At 42.4% G+C, this 23,539-nt stretch overlaps 1 protein-coding gene across 2 annotated transcripts; it reads left to right on the top strand.

Moving 5' to 3' along the window:
- Positions 1–4,942: 4,942 nt before the first annotated feature.
- On the top strand, positions 4,943–21,431 carry LOC140370136 (G patch domain-containing protein 2-like). Of its 2 annotated transcripts, none has more exons than XM_072457120.1 (10): positions 4,943–5,046; positions 5,537–6,178; positions 9,768–9,829; positions 10,615–10,773; positions 10,983–11,053; positions 11,126–11,190; positions 11,258–11,297; positions 11,375–11,463; positions 14,869–14,948; positions 18,496–21,431. In XM_072457120.1, exons 2-10 carry the CDS (start codon positions 5,541–5,543, stop codon positions 18,525–18,527), a joined length of 1,236 nt encoding a protein of 411 aa, XP_072313221.1. In that variant the 5' UTR covers positions 4,943–5,046; positions 5,537–5,540; the 3' UTR covers positions 18,528–21,431. The 2 variants fall into 2 exon arrangements, with proteins under 2 accessions (XP_072313221.1, XP_072313220.1); XM_072457119.1 differs by lacking the exon at positions 18,496–21,431 and adding an exon at positions 16,209–16,491.
- Positions 21,432–23,539: the final 2,108 nt, after the last annotated feature.

Below are 23,539 nucleotides of genomic sequence, written 5' to 3'. Positions count from 1 at the left end.
TGCAAGAATAATAAAAACAGACCTGTGCATTACAGGGGACTCTCAATCTGCCAGGGGCCGAGCCAAGCCAAAAAAAAAAAAAACCTCCGCTGTCTCCTGACAGATTTTTATAGGCCAGGCTGTGGGTAACCCAGGTAACCTGGGCTGGACCTTGGTTGAGGTGGTCCAGAGGCATCTTTACTCTTGAGCATGCTATTAATATAGACTTTACTGTTGACCAAAAATACTTGAGTAATGCACAATGTAGTGCCTAAAGCCACATTTGAATTCAGTGCACCTGCTTCTGCATCATGTGTTCCATGTGTTGTGTCCTCTTTATTTCTCTGGGCATGTGGTCTGGCCCAGTGAGAGAGAATTGTTCCTTTTAAAGTAGTAAATTGTAAATTTCTATTTAGGAATGTTTGTGTAGCTACAATATTAATTGAATTAAAAGGCCAAAATGACTTTACATTAAGTAACTTCTGTAATGTGGCTTAAATGTTTAAGTGCAGTATATAGGGGTCATCTGCCCTGTCTGTGTTGAAGCCATTATTGCCTAATTAGAGTCTGGAGTTCAAATGAAGATTAGAAAGTTCCTCTGTGAATTCTCGCTTCACATTTTTCCGTCTGGGAGGATAATCAGCTATAAATGATGCTTGTTTCCAACTAACAGGCCCTGATTAAGCAGCCAAACTGTGCAGACCAATCAATCTAGTTGTAGTGCTTTCTGCAGAGAGAGTGCAGCGAGCAGTCCACGTGGTTCTTTAAGTGTTTTCATTGTAGAGAGCAGTCCATTATAAGGGCTAAATGTGTCTGCTGTTGATTTCTCTACACTTTACACACCCAGATAATCAGTGTTTGATTTTTATATTTCTGCTCTGTGGAATATTCCTCCATTGCTCCATCATTTTACATTTTGTTTCAAATCAGCACAGTACACATATACCAAATAAAAGTTGTTTATGTTATTTTACTAATTACTGAAGATATAACATTTGACACCATATTTGTCCATCCATCCATTCTGTTTACCAAAGGCCTGGTTGCTGAGGTAGCAGGAAGCAGATGCCTAGGCCTTCCTCACCCCAGACACTTCCTCCATCTTGAGGCATTACCAGACCTACCGAAAGATATAGTCCAGCGTGTCCTGGGTCTTCCCTGAGGCCTCTTTCCAGTGGGACATGCTCCCCAGGAAGATGTCCAAGAGACTTACCCCAGCCACCTCAGCTGCTCCTCCCGATGTGGAGGAGCAGTGGCTCTACTCCGAGCTCTTCCTGTATAAGGGAGCGCCTAACCACCCTGCGGAGGAAATTAATTTCGACCATTTAGATTCGCAATATTGTCCTTTCGGTCATTATGTAAAGTTCATGACCATAGGTGAGAGTAGGAACGGACTGGTAAATCGAGAGCGTTGCCTTTCGACAGCACAAAAGGCCAATACTGTCGAGGACCATGGCCTCAGATTTGGAGGTGTTGATTTTCATCCCAGCTGCTTCACACTTGGCCACAAACCACCCCATGCATCTTGCAGGTCCTGGTTTGATGAAGCCATCAGGTCAACATAATCTGCAAAGAGTAAAATGAGATCATGTGGTCCCAAAACCTGCCACCCTCTGACCCCTGACTCCTGACTGCGCCGAGACATTCAGTCCATAAAAACAATGAACAAAACTGGCAAACGGGGGGCCCTGGTGGAACCCAACAAGTGATGTCAAGGCACCTTCCTTCAACCACCGCCCAAACCTCTATGCACCTGACCCTACTCTATTTGCAAATAGTACAAAAGGGTCAGCTGGTGGTTAATTGGTCAAACATGCCATACACATGCTTTATGTGTTGAACTATACTAAGGTGCTTTATCTGGGCTATATCTTGTCATACACATGCTTCTTGGAGTGGACAAGGTTTTCAATGGAAGGTTAAGTGGGGCAGAGACAGGGATGACATAAAAGACAGGAGTGGGAAAAATACCCCAGAATCCAACTCATTGTTTACTGTATGAAAGTTTCACAAGGTCGTGGAGAGAGCACTGCTAACACAACATTTGAATACACAATTGTTTTCTTGTTCTACAAGTCACGGAGCCCTGGGTCTTTAAGCGATCATTATTACCATACAAATAGACAGATCTATTTAACAAGCCCCTTTTTATCACATAACACTTATTCTTTAATGTTGCTCTCTGAAAGGCACTCCAATGCTTCTCTCTCTCCTCTCACTCTTTTTTTTTTGCAGGGAAATTGTCTACGGTTGATAAAAGCTCAGAGCAATAGAAGAAGCAAGGCTGACATCTTCTTAAGAGATGATAGTGGAGCCAAATCAAATAGGATGGAGCAGTCACTCTTTCACAGATAGGTAGCTCATTTCTGGTGGCGGAGAGTTTGCATCCCTAGTGGCGCTCTGCCTGGGAAAGATAGCTTACTCGGACTTCATTCATTATTCCATTCCCAGCCACTTTCCCCGTCGTAGCCTTTTCTTTCTCACTTTAATGAGTTGCCTCTTTTTCTCAAGTGTTGATGGCATCTTAGAATTCAGATTTACTGACAAAATGTTTAATCACACTTTTTCCATTTGTGGGGAGGAAGCAAAAATCAATTATTTCTATTAAACAATGCTGATTGGAAATGAATAGAAGTGGATTCATTTTGAGACAATGGCTCCACAGTGGCAGAGATAAGTGTCACTCTTGGCCCCTTGAGGTATATGTGCCTGAGCTTATAAAGTAGTTTTGAAAACAGTTTACATCAATCTATAACTAAACCAGTTTATTCAGTACTTTTATTTGATGCTATCTTTAATATTTCTAATTATCCTTCACCATATCACAACTAGACCCTACATTCATGCTCAGTTCTTTTTAATTTTTGAAATAGATTATTTATCAACCAGGCAAAGGCTCAATATGTTATGCAGCTTAGCACTTCCTGGAGAGCCTCTGCTATCATATTAATTTCACTCTTTCAAAATCCCATAGAAAATTATTTATAAAAAATTGACTTCTCTTGCTGAGGACTTCTTTGAAAAGAAGAATTACATGAAAAGATAAAACACTTTTATCGCCAGTGAAAGAGTAGACAATGTACGTTGAGAAATTGGGAAGAAGGTAGAAACAATGAATATTAAGTGCCTCAGAAACTAAAGCTGCTGACTAAATTGAAAGTGTATATCCTGAGGGGCCGAGGCTTCTAAATTGCTAATTACTGCCACTGAAAGGGGGCCATTTTTGATATGTTTGCTTGTGAAAGGCAGGCTCTTAATGAAGCAGTGGCTAAAGTTTTGTCCCCCTCCGTATTTCTACTCTCAAGCCTGTGGGGCTCTCTCCGGACAGCCTCCCAGGCCAGAACAATAGTAAGCCCAGGAGTGTTGCCTCTCTACAGGCCTCAGTGCGAGCAGGCTGGGGGCTGCGCTCAGAGCCGCTCGCGTGCACACTCAAATGTGGACTCCTCAGATAAGGTGGCAGCGGCACAGAGAGGCCTACTCCCATGGGCCCAGGGGGAAATTTGCAGTTATTAAGAGTAAGATAAAAGATTATATGGCTTTTATAATCGCTTTCACAGACTTTTCTTTTTATTATTTGAACTGACTTCTTTGGGCACATAAAAGTAGCAGTGAATGAGGCTACTTTAAGCAACGACACAGATTTAAGAGACAGTTAAACAGACCTAAGATGAAGAGATAGATACAGTTAAGTACAGGCTGTTCTGAGAATGTAGATCTACACAATTAAAGGTCTAAATATAAAGTCTGGCAAAACTATGTGGCAAAGTGGGTCTAAGCAGCTACTGTAAATGTAAACATATTTTAAAATCGAACGATTCCATCAAACATGAGCATTACTGTGTTTTAAATGCACCCCTTCTATATCTAATGCACAATATTTTTTAAAATAATTTGTGGTACAGTCATGAAAATTAATCTCTGAAGACAATCCCTAAATGTACCTGTTCAAAATTGCCTTTAAATATGTGCGTCTTCTTTTTTACTTACTGGCCATAGCTGCTTGTTCCCGATCTTGTCAGATCTTGAGGCCTGGTCAGAACTTGGACTGGAGACCATGGTGCCTCATTGAAGCGGCTAGAGCTATCCTTCACCCACACTTCACCCACACTTCACCCACACTTCACCCACACTTCCTAGTAGGTATCTGGTGTGTGAGTAATTGGTGGTGGTCGGAGGAGCCAATGACACAGATTGGCAGCCTCACTCTCATCAGTCTGCCCTAAGGCTTAGTAAAAATGTCTAACTAGTTCCAAGTTTATTAACAATTTCAAGAAGTTTCTCAGCAAAAACATACACCTTTTGTTTACATTTACAAATAAATTCTTCAGTGGAAAAAAACTTTCCTAGAATCAAGATGGAGGTGATTTACATTGACATTTACTTACAATGATACTATATAAGACACATTATATTTATATAATATATATTTGTTAAATCTTATATATATATATATATATATATATATATATATATATCATATTTGGACGACCAGTGATGTAAGTCATTCCAAGAGGCACAACTAGCCTATATAAAGGCGACGTTCACAAATTAAGGTCTATAGTTTCCACAAAAGAACTCTCTATTGCACGAAAAAACTAAATGTTTATATAGTTATCAGCAGACACAAGTCAGCAGACTTGTTCCTTAATTTCCCTAGCATCTTTCTTGTAGAAAAACAAACATTTCAATTCATTGTAGAATCAAATTGCACAATTGTTAATTGTAAATCAAATAGATTGTGACCAATCACCATGAGCAATGGAAGACAAGAATATACACTATTTTGTAATAATTTAGAAGCCATAATATCACAAATTGAGCTATAGTTGTTGTTTTTATTTCTTAAAAGATAGAATATTTCCGCGCTGATCTAAGTCTAACACGTGTATAAGAGTGAGGACATTGTTTTATGACGCCTTTTATCTATTAACACATAACCGCAGAGCAGGCGCGCGCTTTCAGTCAATTGCGTCATCGAGACATGGAGTCATCGGATTGGCTGGAAAACAAGGCGGAAGTGCGTGTCCCGTGTCAGCGGTGGTGAAAACAAACAAGCCAGCACGGATGGTGAGTGTGGGCTTTAACGCGTGATCGCAGTGCTGTTTTTGTCAGTATTCAGCTCAAAGAAGAAGTTAGGTTCGGTGTATTTAACGTGTTCGGGATTCCCGCGTGCTCACGCGCGTGATGTTACGTAACAATGCTCAGCGCGTGCAGCTCATTTTCGCTGCTGCGATCGAGGGCTGCAACTGTGCCTTGAATATAGACCATGCAAGCCTCTTGTCCCTTCTGTCGCAGAGACTATGAAATGCAGCTTCTTAGTGATGGCTGCTCTGTGCCCTTTGATTAAAAAGATACATGAAATACTACGTTGCATCTTTGTAGGTGTCAGCTGATTCTTAACTATTGGATCTTTGTACTGTTTATGCTCGAATAGACATCCTGTAATCAGTTGCTCCTTGCCTTAGAAATTACATGATATAATGTGAACTATATCGTACTGTGTTTAGTAAAATACACATGACTGTGATCATTGACTGACTGGTGCTGTTTTGTGCAGCACCATGATGGATGAGCTGGTGCAGGACCTGGTGTTGGCTCTGGAGCAGTCCTCAGAGCAGAGTAAACTGGGAGAGCTGTGGGAGGAGATGGTGCTCAGTCCCCTGCAGCAGCGCAGACAGGTGCGGCGACGCAGAGCACACCGCAGGCACCGGGACTCCTCTCTGTATCACTACTGGCTCGAGGCCTCCGAGTCCAGTATGGATGAAGCCTCCAGAGGCTACAGAAGGAACCCAGCCTCAGTCTCTGTGGCCAACTGCAGTGACTCTGATGAAAGGAGCACAAGCAGCCGATGGCACAGGATGAGGAGACGTCCTCTGAGAAGCAGGCCGGCCTCATGGCCACACTATGATTCCTACCCTGAAAATACACCAGGACGGCCGCTGAGGAGGAAGAGGAAGGTCAAACGTATGACCTCTGATGTCAGCTCACGGACGCAGTCCAAGCTGACGAGTCCTAATGTGGATCCAAGACCGGCGCTCAGGATGCGGCATCTGTCAGGATCGAAGAACAGGTCTGGTGGTTGGGTAAGGGCAGAGCAACCGACCGAAGGAGCCCTGCTCATGGGACAGGAGCGCTGGAAGAGGAAACTCTCACGGGCCAGTGAGCACCAGGATGGAGCAGAGGAGAAGATGTCAGATGGGTATGTCTTACAAAATGTGTTGTATCCTCGGGTTTGGAAATATAAAGTCATTTAAATGTCTTTTTGTCTCATAAAATTGCACATTTTAGAAACTTGCATTTAATTTACAGTTTGCGACAAGCCAAATGTTAACTATGCCATTGTTTTAAAAAGTCAAGATTAAATCTATTGTGAAAGATGTGCTCAAAATTCCGACAGCCCTTTTTACCCTTTAAATGGTGATGGACAAAAGGCAGTTAAACATGTAACATAAAAGTCATGGGCCTTACTACTTTCAGACAGAAGCAATTAAATAAGATGACATTTAAGATGATCTATCATCCTGTCTTCCTCTCTACAGTTGTCAATATTCACCGTGTCCTCAACTACACTGAAAAAGTATCACAATCATGGCGCCCCACTTTAACGTACTGAGTTGACATTAAAAATGAATGATAGACTCTCCTCAGCCTCATCTCCTGTAGCAGGAATAATCACTGGGGAGTGATCTTTGATAGTTATGCCTGCAGGCATGTGCCAGCTCATTATTGCTTTTCAAGAAATAGTGTCACAAGTAAATAAGTGACTTGGTGCTGTATTGATTTGTTTTGAAAAAAAGTCCTGTCTTGGGCCAGTAATTAAAGCTGAGTATGTCCCAGTGTCCCCATGCACACTGTCTCATGTGCATTTCATTTGGCCTAAGTAAATGGCTTTGCAACCAGCAGTGGAGAGGGACATTATAGAGTGGACATTCTGATATAATAAGACTAATTCCAATCATGAGCAGAAATGGAGACGAGGCCTGAAAACGGCAGTCTAGGCACACTGAAGTATTTATTCATAATCTGAGTCCCAATTAGCCTCGACCTTTCTGCTGCGTGTCTGTAGTCATCCATTATGTGTCAAGTGTAACAAATGTAAGTAGATTATTTTTGATAGCTAGAAATGGCTTGGAACAAAAGCTTTACATCGTGACGTTTAATTTGTGCTGACCCCACTAGCCCCTTAACGGTACTTGTTTTCTGACTTTATGGAAAAATCAATAGCCGTTGTGACAGAAAACCGCTCCAGAGCAGAAATAAATGGGAACACCATAGCACACTGTCAATCATTTCTCACTTACACAACACCAACACTCTTGATTGCTGCTCAGTACACTGCCACACTGTACTGAGGGCTCAACAATCTAATGGTTAAGTCCAGACCCAAGCGTGCAATATGACAAAATGGCAGTGCCGATGAGGGGTTGACAGTGGTTCAACAGCAATATTTATACCCTGAGAGTGCACGGGCCATTTACTGTCAGACACAGATGCCGTTGCTGAAATGTCCTTTAAACTGAGTGGATTTGTTTGGTGGCCATTCATTCTATTAACCTTTTTCTGGTTTCTATGGAGTGTCTGGTCTTTCCTCAAGGTCGTTCCTGTCTGCACACACTAGCCCATGGTTGCCTTCAGCTACCTCATTGTGGGAGCAGATGTTGGCGTCTCCAGTTGGGCTCCACATCCTTCATTAGACTGGGTTCAGCCTGCTGGCAGTGGGGCCACCTGGCACTCGGGCTGGCCCTGCATCAGCCCTCACCTGTGGGTACAAAAGTCCCAGGCTCTACCTAGACTTCCAGCTGCGGGCCCCTGCTGCTGCTCATGGACTTCTTAATAGCGAAGCTGTTGTCTCAGCCTTTCACTACTCCTCGTGTTGTGGTTTACAACATGACAACTCTATTAGGAGTTTTTAAGAAGCCGCTGCACTATTTGCCAAAGTTAATTTTCATAAATCTCTGAGACTAATCCAATTACTGCAGCTCAAGGAGGGAGACATAACCTTATAATCAGACACCATGGAAAAGGGCATGGATTTGGGTTGGGACGGCTTGTTTGAAGAAGCGACAGAACCATTGTTATCAGCACTTTGCCCCCTCTGTCACAGCCTCATCTTTTTTTCTCTGCAGAATGAGCTTGAGCTCAATAAATGATCACAAGCCTGTAATCTCTGAGCAAACGGCCTGTGCCTCTCCCAGGAGTTCAGGATTATATCCTAATGATTACTTGCTCATCTGGATACTGTGTTTAGCTTCACCTCCTTGGTTTGTATTGAAGCACGAGGTCACACGGGGAGCCTGGTTCAGCCCTGAAACACACCAATGCACATTTTGCCCTTGGCTTTGTTTTATCACGGGCACATTGTATGTTTTCTAATTAAGACTTATTTAGAGCTCAACATCAGCTGAGGATGTGCTGTTCACTGTGGTCCCTTCTATCCTTCAGTCTTTTGCACTTGGTCACACTTGGACTTGAAGAGCCCATGACTATGTTAGTACTGTATATCATGTTTGCGGCTCCTTTTCCTTTAAGGTCACTGGTGCAAAAGGAGCATTGTTTTTGGATGAAAGAAAACTTGGTTTCTAAATTATTCATGCTATTAGTTAGACAGTGTTTAATGGAAACTGTCTCACATCAGTCAAATGCTGCTTCCAGTGACATCACATTGAACCTTACAAACACAAATTCATTTTTTATACTTGTTCTTTACACTTTAGTCATATTTTTTGTTTTCCATATTAACACGAATTTCATTCAAGTATTGTTGTTATAGTGTCCAGGAGGCCAGCACAGACTTGAGCAACAAGCCTGAGGAGGGGCTGTAAAGGCACGGAGGAGCTGCCGTACTCAGACAGACTTTCCCATTCCCTAGAGAGGCCCACTCGCTCAAATCTGCTTCTGGTGGATGTAAGGGCCAATGTTGCTAAACCATATGTCCCAGCAGTGTTGCAGGCGGGACACACATTTTTCTGATGTCACTGGCAATATGGCAAAACATGGTATCAGCGCATATCTGACCCTGGAGCCTGCCCTATTAGCAAGGTCAACAGGGACGAACCAAGCGCAAAATGCAAGGCAATCAAAAGCCCCCCTTCCTATAGTATAAGGGAGTAGATTTAGTAATGGCTACATAAAGCATGTTAAGTAAAGTTGTTTATATTAATTCTATGGCTATGACAAACGGTGGAAGATTCACCTCAACTTCCCTCCTCATCTCAGTGACCTTGAAGTGTCCAGAGGTCGCGGTGCCTGATAGCTGAGGTGTGAGAAAGACAGAGAAACCCGGCAGCGTAACAGGGTTTGCCTCAGGGTGCGGAGTGCAGCAGAGGGACCGGGCAGGCCGTCGCAGCCACAGCAGATGTTGGCCAGTTGTAGTGCAGCAGAGGCCCCCAGAATGAGGCTCACCCAGAGGGCGGGGGACCAGGAGAATGCACTTGGCTCCTCTGTCATCCTCCACAACACAGGCCCGATTAGATTGGAGCTGACAGCGGAGGATATTCAATTAGATTGTGCATGTCACTCAGACTTGCTCCTCATGCCTTTGTGTTTGGTAGGGCAACAAGGGAGCACATTGCACGCTCTTGTCTTTTGTGTCATTTTCATTTATGGTGACCTCCAGATCCGGACTACGTCATTGTTTTTACCATTTATTGATATGTTAAATATGGACATTTCATCATTCACTTTTCAGATGCTATCTTTGTTAAGCGTAACTCATCTTCTAAATTACAATTATAAGTTAAAGGCTTCTCCTTAGCAACAGTTCACATGATATTTTTCTCCATTTGCAGAGAGACCAGCAGCACCTGCAGCAGTGATCCTGGCCTTTTCACTAATGATGAAGGAAGGCAAGGTAAACTTTGAGTACCTAAACTCTCACGTGTCTAACATGCACTTGGCCAAATCAAATTCACTTGATGTAAATGAAAGACAGTTGTCTTCTTTTTGAAATTGCTACAGACATGGCGGCCCTGTCTGTTTATAAAATGATGAATAATGAGTATTTCCATTGTAACTCTACTCTTGGGAGAATGCAAGGGCATGAGGTCTGGATACAGTGGCTGGGTGCTGGGCAGCTAAGCGGCTCTAATAAGATGTTGTCATGTCATGTTAATGAGCGCTGAAGCCTTTGCTATCCTCATTAGCCGTGGTGGGGCAAGGCACACTCTGATTTAACAGTTGTCACTACACCTTGACTGTGAGAGCCATGGTTTTTGTGGATGCTTAACTTACTGACAGAAACATGGTAGATAGAGACATTATTATGCAAGATTTACTTTTCAGTCCTTTTAAACATGTCATTATTGTTTACTCTTCTCTTTTATCCCCTAGAAGTTGTATTTAAGCAGATTTAGAGGCAATTACTTACTAAATCGCTTTAAAAAATATATATATATTATTTAAGTTTTTGCATGTCTCTATTCTCCTGCTGTACTTGAACTGTACATTGCAGCTCTTAATGTTCCCAATGTGGGACAAATAAATCAAACAATAAATCAAACAACAAATAAATATTGCCATTTCAAATGACCAAGTTTGAGTATATAGCAGACAAAAGCAGAGTACGTATGTTTTCTTTAAGTGTTTTCTCCTGAGCGCCGCACTGTCATGTTGCTGACCAGGATATGTTTTGTTCAGGTGATGATGAACAAAGTGACTGGTTTGTTGAGGGGGACTGTGGAGTCAGGTCAGCCGTAACCAGTCTGCGACCCAGTTGGGACTCCGACAGCCAGCAGTCCCTGAAGGAAACCTGCTCCTCTGCCACGTTCCTGCACCCAGCACAGGCTTCTCGCAGAGGTACAGGAACTATACTTCTGCTATGACAAGACGTGTTCCTCATTAAGCTTATAGTTTTAGCTTTATTGGAGCACTAGCATTCTGGCTTGTACAATGTGACAATGTGAGGAATTACTGACTGTTAAATGATACTGTATGTTATAGAAAGTACTATGTTAACAAAATCATCACTAAATATTTAAAATAGCTAATGAACTATTGTCTTTAAGGCTATTGTTCCCGTCTGGCTGGCACTGCTTCATGCTCAATCCGAAAGGAAAGAAGACGGATTCCAACCAAGGTTAATGTCACCATCTGCTTAAACACACAGTTACATTTATTATGTGACACTTTGTATTCACTTTTTTTTTAGGGAGGCCGAATACCCATGTTTGTAAAGCGATTGAGAAACCTATCTGAAGACCGCTATCAGAGAGGGTAAGACAAAGAAATACAAAGGTGACAATAAAATTAACTGTGGTCAAAAACATTTTTTTAATTTTAGTTTTTGGTTGTCCTCATTTGGGAGTCAAGAACAAAGCCAGGTGTGGTACACCAGTTCTTTACAATTCTGTAATTTGCCATTTGTTCATTTTGAAAATGTGAATGTCATTGATTGCAGTTGGAAACGTTGTGCCCATCACCTCGTCCTGTTGACATGGTGTTAGAGAGCCCCCATCTCAGATGTCCCTCCTCCATACGCACTAACAGGTATGCCATGTCCCCAAATGTCTCTCAAGGGGAGCAGGTACAATACTACAATACAATACTACCAGTTGATGGGACTGAATTTGAAATGTATGGCAGGTTTTAAACAACAGCCACAAAACAAATCTGTTGAGTTTTCAAGGTCACTATTGTGATACAGTGAAAGAGTATATGTTTACATAGTTGTAATGCAGATTTCCATTCCCCCATGTTTGGACTACACAAAGGTTTATTCAGAAGACGTTACTCAAAGTGTTGCATTGCTAGCAGTCATCCCTGGAAGTGTTGGATCTGCATGGGGAACCGCTGAGAAGCCAAACAGCCCTTTTGGCCCCGAGACAGTGGGACTCCACATTTTATTGTTTCCACTTTTACAGTATTTATGGAATGCTTAATTTAGTTTCACACTTTCTTTCTCTCTCCATCATCTCTCTTGGGTTATTCCACAAAGTGCTCCAGTGCTCTTGATGAGGGGCAAATACACGGCTATTATGAAAAGCCCCTGACTTCTTAGGGCTTTCTTTCTAAACTGGGCCTTTTTTCTCCACCTGAAAGGTTCCTTCAGATTCCAGTTTGAGGCATTGTGAATACTAATTTCTGTCTATTAAAAAGCCCTCATATCCCTGCCATGCTCTCATTTGAATGCTGGACTCAGGGGAGACCTCTTAATTCCTTTATAGTGAGATTCAAGACCCTTCACTTCAAAAAGTATAAATCATACTCCCAAATGATTGAGGGAGAGGCGGGGGCTGAAGAGAGGGGCTTCTGATGTGTCCCGAGCTGGTTCTTTCTCCCTGAGCTGCCCAAATCCAGTCTCCAGTGAGAGGGCTGCTCAGTCCTTATGCCTTCCTCAAGCTAATGTTGACTTACTTATTTATTTAGAGTTTGGGACAGAACGCACACCCGAGCAGTCAAAAGCCACCGCTCAAATCTATTTTATTTCTTTGCTTGCTGGATAAATCTTTGCCCAAGTGCATCTGACTTCTCCTGTGTGTTCCAACACCCTTGAGAGAAAAGTGTTTTCTCGGTGGAGCCCTTGTAAGCATTAATCTCGTAGGGCAGCCTGCCTGAAATGATACTGTATTTATAAAAGCTGTCATCTCCTGTTTAGCAGCAGTTGACTGCAGCGATCAGAGATTTGATGGTAAGGGATAAAGGCCGCGTGCTGTTTATCCTTGTATCTGCGCAGGAATAGGCCCTTTGCTTTGCCAGATTTGAGGGTAATTCTCGGAGCCAGCGGCTATGTTAAAATGCATAACTGCCTCCCACCTGAGCCGACCGGCGGCAGCTTTTATCTATTGACTTATTTATTTCTAAATGACACTTGCGCTGAGAGATAAATCACACTCTGAGGCCACTCCCTTTGCAGTTTTCATTTTAATTGTGAGATCTCGGAGTCAGCAGTTAGTATATTGGTGTGAGTGGCCTATTGATTATTGATTTGGATTTATTGATTGCGGTCCCTGGAGACCCTAATCCTTTCTGATTCATTTGAATACCTCTATTAATCTTGAGATCCTACTCACACCTGCAGCACCATGTACCCTAATGAAAATAGATGGCTTTTTTGTAACAGCGCCTCCCAACTCCTCTTTTGATTCATTATTGTAATTGATATATTTGCTTTTGGATGTGGCAGCCAAAATTACAATTGACCCTGTGTCAGTGTTTTCCATCCTGCACCCAAGGGACTATGTGGCATTTAGAAGCCTCAGAATCTATGCTGAAGAAGCCACTACTTTCTGTTTTACAAATTGTGAATTGTGAAAAATGTGTTTCACTGCTTATTTTATACCAACATAAGCAACATTTGTCATGCAGTTACTTGTGAGATCTACACTAATCCAGATAAAACATAATAGTTAAGTACAAGTGTATGGTTATGCTGATTTATTTTCACGTTGGATTAGCACTATGCTGAGTGCGGGGCCCCTGCGGCTCCCCGGTGGTCAACCCGTTTCTCCTGATGCCTGCTCATGCCCCGGGGAGGAGCTGAAGGGATGGACGGTCACACTTTAAGACTAAATACATCAGAGAATTAGTTTTAATACCACGGGCGTGCCTTGTAAAATAATGCCACATTTAAACAGGCATTGATTTTAGGATTAAAAAGTTAGTTTGTAAAGATTTACTGTGGGGAGTTGAATGCTTGAGCTCTTTATCAGTGGCGCAAATGGCTGGTTATGTGCCGTCCGACAGAGCTACGATTGAGGGATCGATAGGCGCGTGATTTACTAACTGGACTACAGCTAATCAATAAGTATAAAAGTAAATGAAATATGCATTACTAGGGTTTTATTAGAGTGGGGTTGCATGGGAAGAATAACGCTCAGGTCATTTATTTTTATATCTATTGATTATACAACATAGAGACTTGGTTCAAAGCGTAGAGTGCGCCGCTCTAGACGCCCTGCGCAGCCACACGTCTGTCTGGTGATTTATGGGTGCTCAGGTCACGGAACATGCTGCTGTTAAAGGCTGTTCAGACGGGGCCTGATTGTAACGTGGGGCTGTTATGGTAGTGGTCTTTGTGCCGCTCCAGTCCTCCAGAAAGGAACATAATTGTCTTCCTCAGATACAATTTAGGTGTTGTGCTCCGTGAAGGTTTGTCAGCAATATTAGAGAAAAACTATACCCTCATTTTACCACCAAAGTTTAAGTGAAAGGAATGAAACTGTTAAATTAATGTTTTTCATACGTTTCTATACCTTTTCCAGACTCTTTTATTTCCATCTCTAACTAATATATTTTTTTAATCAAGCAAAACAATTTCAAGATTATTTTAGCGTTGTCTAAAAACCTGTTGTTGATTCAAAACCTTAATCCTTGACCGGAGTTCACCCTGCCTTTTAGAATGTACTTTTTTATATATAGTATCCTAATATGGATATATAAAAGAATACTGACCTCAGATAATGGTTGTGTGAAGGGAATAGTACATTCTTGGTAAAAATCTGTTATTAACTGGATAAAGCTAATCGAAACATACAAACTGTTAAAATCTTTTAGCACGTACCATAGATTTAAAATCTCAATTTCCCTATTTGGTGCAGGATTTTTTACAACCAGAAAATTAGAAAAAGCAACACTGACCATTAAAAATCCTTTGACTGAAATGTCTGTAAAAGCACACATCAGGAGTCTCAAGTGGAATAACATCTAAACTGTATATATTATATATTACTAAAAAAAATATTTAAAAATAAGTATAAAAAGTAAAAAAAAAATGTCATGCCCAAAACCTCATATATGGAATCATTTTCTTTATTTCGTATATACTGTGTACTCTATATGGACTGTATGCTGTGTATGTTCTCCCTGTGATTCTGCTCCTTTGCTTGGTCCAGATTTGATTTAATCATTCGAGTTGGGGAAATCAATACATCTGACCCTCATTTTCTTTCTCAGACAGATTAACATCAATCCAAGAATAGTTTGTACTGAAGACATGAGAAGGAGGAGGAGAACATCTTCGTCAGTCATATCAGGTGACTATATCTTCTGCATAGCTAAATACCACTACATGACTTATATTCATTGTGGTTTTCAGTTTGTGTACGTTGCATGTGTTTAAATGTGATGTGGGGATGGGCCGATTGGACGTGGCAGCAGGCAGCAGTTGGTGTGGCTGTTCAGAGCAGTACAAGTGTCTTTTTTCATTAGACTTTAGGTTCAGCGTTTTGTGTCTTTGTCGGATTGAAATTTGAATGGGTCCGTCCTGCTCCACTGCTGTGTCCCTCTGACGTGCTCCCCTTGTGCTGTTTGCCATTCAAGCAACAAATGCTGCCGGTTCCCTGATTTAGTGCGGGTTGCGGGGCCCAGATGTATATTATTTGTTGCACGGCAGACTGTACCAAGGCCTGTTATTAATTTAAATAAAAGAGGGGGAATTCAAAAACAGCAAAAGCTTTACTTGTAAACAGATTGCATGCGCGTTTATTGAGTGATGGAATGGCCAATAGCTCTGTCCTTCACCTCACACGTGCTAAACCATGTCCCATAAAAGTAAAAAAAGCACTCCTCAGGACCCCCTCATATTTACTCATGAGGCATCCCTCATCTCCTGAACACCTGTCTTCTCGCTGCATTTCTTCTATATCCTCCAATTTGCAGGAAATACGTATTGTATTTATTCTTATATCTTTTAGTGTAAATCCAAAGAACTGGTCAAGATAGACATATGCCAGATGAGTATTTGTAGCACCCATTCAGCAGATTAATGGACTGTCAACAGTATAGTATAGTCATAGTAATAGTAATAGTATAAGTATATAGCATAGATGTTGAAACGGCTTCAAAGACTCTAGCCACATAAGGTCAACAAAAGCCAATAATCTAATTCAATCAAATTTTACATATATACCGGTGTATATATTGTTTCTCATCCCAGATCACTTAGATTATTTTTTACTCTAGCATTTATTGGTTGGGTCTGTTGGATTCTTCCCATTATGATTTATCCCATGTCTCCCACTGCAGCAGCTGCGACTGCTCCGTATAAATCTTTACCTTGAAAGTCTACAGTCTCCTGCCGTTTGAATCTGTTATTTGCCCACACTTCTTGTCACACTTCACCCTCACAAAAGTGGCCAAAATATGTACTTTCTAAATTCAAACTTGGTCATGAGCATTTTAAGGAATTGTTTGTTTTGCTACTCTTTCCCTAAGAAGGCTGAATCTTTTGCGAGTTGACCAAAAGAAGTAGATTGTTCTATCTGTTAGTGGTTGATTTGAAACTTTGTAATCAGGAGTGAAAATAGTGTGCGGCTGGAGGTGTCTTCCCGGGCTCCGTGGGGAATTACTGAGGCGGTACCCAGCTGTTGCATTGTCTTCTTCCCTTAACCTCTTAGCACTTCCTCAGTAGTGTGGAAGGTACAACACACAACTTATCAAGCAAGGTTTCTGTTTGGATTAGATGACCACTCCATTTCTCAGCCTTAAATTGGCCATTTTCTACTTTTCTCACCTACATCAGCCTGACGGTACAACTCTAAGCATCAACTCCCTTTGTTACTACATGGATGTTACAACAATAACTTGTTAGTTTGGTAGATTATGGAGGTGAGTCGTGAAATATTCCCATAGTGTGGTAGATTATTATCAATAGAATGTATTGTCCCCTGTGTGAATTATTTGTATTATAAATCTGTAATTTTATAGATCCTGATGGAATTGAATGTCTCATGCACAGGCAGCTAATTAATTATTGCCCATCCCTCCTTCCCTACTGTCTTCTTTAATGCCCTTCATCTTTAGCTCCGACTAGAGACAGTCCCAGTAAAGACACTTCTATTCTATACTTATTGAGCAACACATTCTGGCTAAATAGACCTCTGCTCTAAACTTGAGCTTCCCCATGGGACTGGTGGTGCTTTTGAAGTGTCCACGTGTGCCCAGTTTGTGCCCCTGTGGCGCCGCAGCAGACTCTGTGACAGATCACCTGCGGCTGAGGCCCTCCATGTTCCTGCCCGGCGGTCCGACCCCCTCTCATTAATGCCCAGGCCGGTGCGAGGGCCGTGTGGCAGCACAAGACAAATAACGCCAGCACTCAGCCATCACTTCTGCTGACAGAAATGCAGCCCACCGCACTATTTCGCCCTCTCCGGCTCCACTTTGCACCCTGCTCGTGTCCTTCAAAAAACCCACAAAACTGCACCTGCCTGGCCGCCGCTCAGCTCAACTTTGACAATGGCTGTTGCTGCTGCCAGAGGCTGGGCTCAACACTGAGGTTTTACGAAAACCTTTCATTTTTGTGTGCATAGGTCTTAGATCTGTCGGCTGCTTTTAGAACTTGCTTGTTTGCAAACCATCTTGCTGGGAGGTCTGCTTTAAATGTCTTGAGTGTGTGTGTGACTGAGGGAGGGAGGGAGAGAGAGAAGAGGAAAAAGAGGGAGCAAGAAACACAAAGGCTAATCATTAAAGAGCTATTCAGCCCTGTTCATTTAAGTGCGGGAATCAGCAGGCCCATTACTGTCAATGTGTAATTAGCTGATTAATAAACAGGGGAAGGGGAGTGCTCAGAAAGGCCTGTAATGATTGTTTATAGAGAGTGAGAGCTTATTAAGACGGTTCCATTCAGTCTCCCATTATCACCCGCAGTAAACGCATGTACTTTAATTCTCCCATTGAAAGAAAATCGTTTTCATTTTTCATTTTTCATTGACCTTGATGTAAAACTACTTGGTCCTAGTAGTATCTGCCGGAGTGAAATTGAAACCTTTTTAATGCGTGCAACGTTTCAACACATTTTTATTTTGTGCAAAAATATCACAAAGCTTTTCCTGCCGTGATGCTAAGCACTGGTTTGTCCTGTGCACATCACAACCAGTCAAGTCAGACCTGTGCATGTCAGGCCTGAAAGCTTTAACTATGTAACTATGTTAACCACAGTGTTTGGGTTGAACCTCAACAGCAGTTAGTCATCGTTCCCTCAAGAAATATTAATCAATTATCTTGCCTCGCGGATCAGTTTGGGGAAGAAGTCATCTGGAAAGAGGCACAAGCAGATATAATGGGAGCGAGCAAAAGCACATGCCAGTGAATGCTTTAATGCCTAATCCTTTGAGACAGACCAGAGCCACAATGTCACTTCTTGTTTCCTCGTCCTCTTCACCCAGACTGCCTCACAACAGTCTTCTGTGACCGGTGCAAACTTTTTTGTGAGGGATCAGGTCAGATTTGTTTGAAGCAGAAAAACAGGTACAAGATTGATTGTGGTTCTCTTGTTTATGGCAAGAGGCAAAAGGCAACATTTAACAACACAAGGGGAGCATTTAATGAATTCAGTATAACATGTTAGAGCTTCATGACTAGAAGAGTGAAGTTGTGCCACGGCAGCAGAGCTTATTAGCCTTTTAATAACCATGTCCACAAGTCATGGGGCCAAATTGGATTGGCTGACTTGACCAAAACCTTTTTAATACTCACCCTATTAGAGCAAGAGATTCATTTCTATGAAGCACAAAGCCTTTCGTCACAATTTTGCCAAAATGTGTGTCTGCCACAGTTTGAAATGATTGTTCTGTCTTTTTGCAGCTTGCAGTTTATCCCATAAAGATAAACAGTGAGATGAAGATCAGAAGGTCGTCCTGCAGAGAGGATTCTGGTCCGGAGCATCAAGGCCTGTGCCGGATTGTGACTTGCACACAGAACCAAACAGTCAACCTGGACTGACCTGAAGTCTTAAGGGAAATTTCTGTTCAAAAACTGTTGTGAAAAGCACACAAAACTCATGCTTTCCAAAGTTGGAAAATACAAAGCACATCATTAATCTTCAAATCAGCATGTTACTGTGAAAGCCCATCTTTGCAGGTAGTATATTAGGCTTGACAAATGGTAATGCAATCAAGGCTTGTTAAGGTCGGCACTATCTCCTGGAGGAAGAACACATCTTCAAGAGGCCTCTTGTTTGACTCAAGACTCTGTAACTCGTCTTGTCTCTGCACAGTCTCCAGGCCACCTGCTACTACACAATCCAACAATTATGGCCACTTTTATAGAGCTGCGTTTGTCAGCAGGGACACCAGAGGGAGGATGGTCAGGAGGGTCTCTCCATAATGGTTTTACACAGACTGAAGCCAGACACAGCGGAGCGTCACAATGTGTAGCTTCTACACGCTGCGGTGGGTTCAGAGAGGCAACCTCCTGTAGAGACGCACATAATGTCCAGGCCTCACATTAGCATGCGTTAGAAATACAACACTTGATACAAAGTGCAAAGGCTGAGTGTAGTTTGTCTTCAGAGAGCTGCCTCTTACCTTTATTTAAATTCTTAAATTGATTTAAGTTCAAGGTCCCCAGAAAATGTGTTTGAACAGACAGCTTTTCACTGGGATTTAGCTCAGCTGCTTTTGGAGGAGAATGAGCCCGGATGAGCCAGAGAAGTCGCATAGAAGCAGAGAATATGGCTGACCATTTGTCCTCATTGATCAATCAAATTTTTATAACATTTTATTTGTTCTTTTTAAAAAACAAAAATGTATTTTAATATTAATGTTCATGAACGAAGATAATAGAGACTTATCAGTGCCATTTAAGTCAATGTAATCGCTCATCCATCTACCACAGTGACATTTATTACACTAACCACATGCTTTTACTGCCACAGAATTAGCTGATAAACCATGTAGATTTAAAATCCACAAACCAATATTTCTTTGATTTAATTAAAATATATTAAGGTGTAACAGCAGATGGGACAACTACACGTCCTGTATTCCAATAAATGAAGAAGCTCACGAGGAAAAAACAGAATCTCAGCATAGTCCATTCAAAATCTACACTCTTCATAGCAACAAGGCCCACTTGGTATGCACAAAGTATTCTGAGAGGGAGATTACGTTTTAGTGTAATGAACTGCTGAATTACCAGCCACATATTGTGTGTCGTTTTGGTCACTTTTAAAGCCGTATTCAGGAGAAGAATCGCATTTAGTAGAATGAGATTTGCCAATTAATGTGAGTTATATGTCTGCAATAATCCGTCTGGGAAAGTTTTATGTGATCATGTTGGCCGGGGATGACATTTATAAATGCTGTGTGTGCACACTCGTCTAAATGGAAGACATGCCTCCACACAGGATCAGTCAGTGTTGAGGCAGAGCACATCAGCCCCTCTTCTAACCACCAGCCATTAACACTCAGTCCTCATCAAATCAATCTCAGAAGTGAGTTTTGATGTCAAATTGACAGAATACACGAGTCCGCATTCAGTCTACACGGTCTGTGGCAGTGAGCAATACCTCACCTGCCTTCATTGTAATTAACATTTACTATACAATAATGATGTCCTCGCCAAAGTGCATGCCTCAAAATGAATTCCTAATAGCCAGGAAGCAGGCAGCGCGGCGTCCGTGCTGCTAGTCAATTGCCCTGTTACAGTTAAGGAATCCAGCCGGCTGATACTCATATTTCATCCCAGGTAAAGATTACCTGTCAGTCCCATGGGAGATGTATTGATCTGTTTTCCTTTTTCCGCCAGCAATCACCTGACAAAGGCACCTAGGAGGCCAGTGAATGAGTGATGCCTGCTCTGTCTGCGGCTGAATGGGAGCTTCCATGCCACTGGATGAGTGGAGTTGTGATGAGTAACAACGCAGATAATGAAATCATAAAGTGTGTTTGATCCTCTTCTATATGCACACAGGGCAGACCCTTTCTGCCCGAGGTCAGAGGTCAGTGTGGAATTGGCTTTTTTGCTCCTTTCTTGTCAGTAGCGTTTGTTCCTCTGTAGCACACAGTTATAGAAGAGCGACACTAAAAAGAGGCTCTCTGGTTCCTGCTGACAAACGCATGTTGACAGTCACTGATGTTGCTTCTTTTAATATAAGTGTTGAGAACCAACTCCAACCTGGTAAAACATGTAAATGTTGCACGTTTTTGGCAGCTCAATGCTTTTTTAAGTTTCCCTTGTGGTATTCTGTACCAGAGGCACTGCTTTTATAGTATTTGCACTACAAATATATTGTATAAAGCTCAATTACTTTCAACCAAATATAAAATGGGACAAATGTTTATTTAATGTAATTTATAAAGATTGTTCACCACTGTACAATTTCTCAAATCACAGATTGACATACAAGGATTTAGATACTTCTCCCTGATCAGGGTTATTAGGCAGCTATCCACATTTGATGTGTGTTACAAACAGCATCTTATCTCATCGGCTGTTATCTTTTATATGTAATAGCATTTGGGGCATGACTAATTGCTTTGTAAATGATCTAAAGAGGATTAGCCCATCCACAGAAAGTCTGCCGTGTCAAACTACATGTAGAAGAATTACAACGCATTTAAACAGCTGCAAATTCAATGTATTGAAGAGTATGCAATGCTTACTCTGGTTTTCCATCATGTTTTCAGCCCATGTTGTTGTTGAAATAACCATTAAGCCTTGTTATATTCGTGTTTACAATACTAGTTGATGTATTTCGAATGCTGTTCAATAAACCATTTGTGTGTATTTGTGACTAATGACTTCCTGCATGCATTTGTACAGAATCTGAGAGGGAAAAAAACTTGGTACTGAATGTAAATTGTACTATTAACATATTAGCCTTGTTTAATAAAGTATGGGTGATACTGTGGTCCCACTGAAACATGTTTTGATTCACACCTGACATGAGAACGTTAAATACAGATGAAAGACCAGTTCTGTCAAATTTAATCTTGATTATTTGACCCACGGCATTATTTTTTTTTGTTTCCTTTTTTTTAATGTCCTGAGCTTTGACTTTGCGTGTAGTCTGTGCAGATGCTCCCGTGTAGGTGACCTCAGCCGTGAGTTACTCCATACAACTCACCCTCCATCACCTTCTCCTTATCACTGCCATGACAAGGCGCGTCCTGCGTAGCAAGTTCTCTTTTTGAATGCCTTCTGTAAAATAAGGAAGCGTCCCGGGGCATTTCTTCATCCAGACACATGTTCCCCCTCTAATAGCAAATTCACATATCAGCCGAGTGCAGCGTTCACTTAGGGCCAGATAACACTACATGATGTGTTTTATGTATGCGCTGGAGAATGGGCCTGGCTTGAGTGGTTCCTGTCATCACATTTTGCTATATAAATTCTCCATTGATATTATTGTGTGTCAGCGGTGTTGTGTATTGAGCAGAGCCTGGGCATCTGTGCTTGTCCCGCTCCTCTGCTGTCGCCTCTCACCGACACAATCCCTTTTCATTTCTGCTGGCATTCTAATCAGAGTGTTACGAGCTTGAGCGGGTGAAGTACGCGGAAAGTTGTGTTTCCTGACAGCCAATAAAAACCTTATAATCTCCTTGATTCAAGTGGGCTGTTTAAAAAAAAAAGAAAATACTAACTAGTGCCATCACTCAGACCGCCCTCTTGCCTACTCTTTTTCTTCCTTTAATGCCTTTAAAAAAAAAAGAAAGAAAAAAAATATTGGCTATGAAAAATGAGAGACTCCCGCTTGGCCGTGTAGATATTTTGTTGCTGATGATGCGAGACGAATTTCCATCACAGCTTTGTTTCCAGCGTGTGAGCGGATAATCTTTACAGTGAGAGGGAGGCCAGTGCTCCCATCAATCTCCAGGGCTGTTGCTGCACCTGACCAGCGCTGGCCCAGGCCCCCCACGCACAGGTCAGGAGCGCCCGCACCGGACATGTTCTTATGGACCTGGCACAAACACAACAACCTCCAGCCCCGGCTCTCACCCCTGAGCCCTTTGTTCCATTATTTCTGCCATTGTATTATGTCATTTTTCTAACTGGGTGGCGACTTCTAAGAGGGCAGCATCACTTACCTGTTGACAGCCCGATGGAAGTGTTTGCGCCCACAAAAGAACCACATGTGCTCCGATGGATTCACCTTTCGTTGATTCTCCATTTAAGCGAAGAGGCTAAAGTTTAAGGTTTTAGCTGTGGCACGTTGCCCGGACAGGCTCTGGGGGCGAGCCGCGTGTGCAGGCTGGCACAGGGCAGGGCGCTCGATGCCCCCCGCTGCCCTGGGCAATTGCCTACCGCACCGCTCCGGCCGCGGAGACAATGTGGCTCTGATTGACAATAATGGGAAGTGGCAGAATCGATTGGAGACAAGAGAGGGGTGTGTGCGTGTGAAATTCTCCCAGAGCTCCTTGTCACAGACCAGGGGCTCCGGCAGGCACTCACCTGTCATCTCTGCAGCGCCGGGATTAGGGCCGCTGACAGGGGGAAAGGCACTGGTCGTATAGTCGGACTGCAAATACACTGTCTCTTGTACACGTCTGCAAACATAATGTCTTATTATGTTCAGAGGGGCTCGGACAAAGAACCGCTCCAAAGTGAATGATGTGCGAGACTGCTCAAAGATTGAAAGGGAAACAAAGACCAAACTGTATTACTAAATAAAAAGCAGCGAGGCCAGTGGACATGAGCGGTGGATGGTGGAGCTTCAAATGAGCCATTTAAGTGAGCAGCTTCTCATTTGAAGTATCAAAATCCCATTCACCTTGTGCCGGGCCACTGGGCTGTGTGTGTGTGTGTGTGTGTGTTCAGTGTGTGTGTGTGTGTGTGTGTGTGTATGTGTGTTCAGTGTGTGTGTGTGTGTGTGTGTGTTCAGTGTGTGTGTGTGTGTGTGTGTGTG

The sequence above is a fragment of the Eucyclogobius newberryi genome, unplaced genomic scaffold (genome assembly GCF_026437365.1).
Source record: "Eucyclogobius newberryi isolate DKJ021-1_F unplaced genomic scaffold, fEucNew1.0.hap1 SCAF_21, whole genome shotgun sequence".
Taxonomy (NCBI): domain Eukaryota; kingdom Metazoa; phylum Chordata; class Actinopteri; order Gobiiformes; family Gobiidae; genus Eucyclogobius; species Eucyclogobius newberryi.
Note: the sequence above shows the minus strand (reverse complement) of the source record. Positions and strands in the feature narration are given on the sequence as shown.

What these genes read in the sequence shown, in the direction of transcription:
- LOC140370136 (XM_072457119.1), top strand. Translation starts at nt 5,541, where the DNA reads ATGATGGATGAGCTGGTGCAGGACCTGGTGTTGGCTCTGGAGCAGTCC. An exon ending in AGCACAGGCTTCTCGCAGAG is followed by an intron (nt 10,774 to 10,982) that starts GTACAGGAACTA and finishes ATTGTCTTTAAG; the next exon opens with GCTATTGTTCCCGTCTGGCT. An exon ending in GAAGACCGCTATCAGAGAGG is followed by an intron (nt 11,191 to 11,257) that starts GTAAGACAAAGA and finishes TTTTAATTTTAG; the next exon opens with TTTTTGGTTGTCCTCATTTG.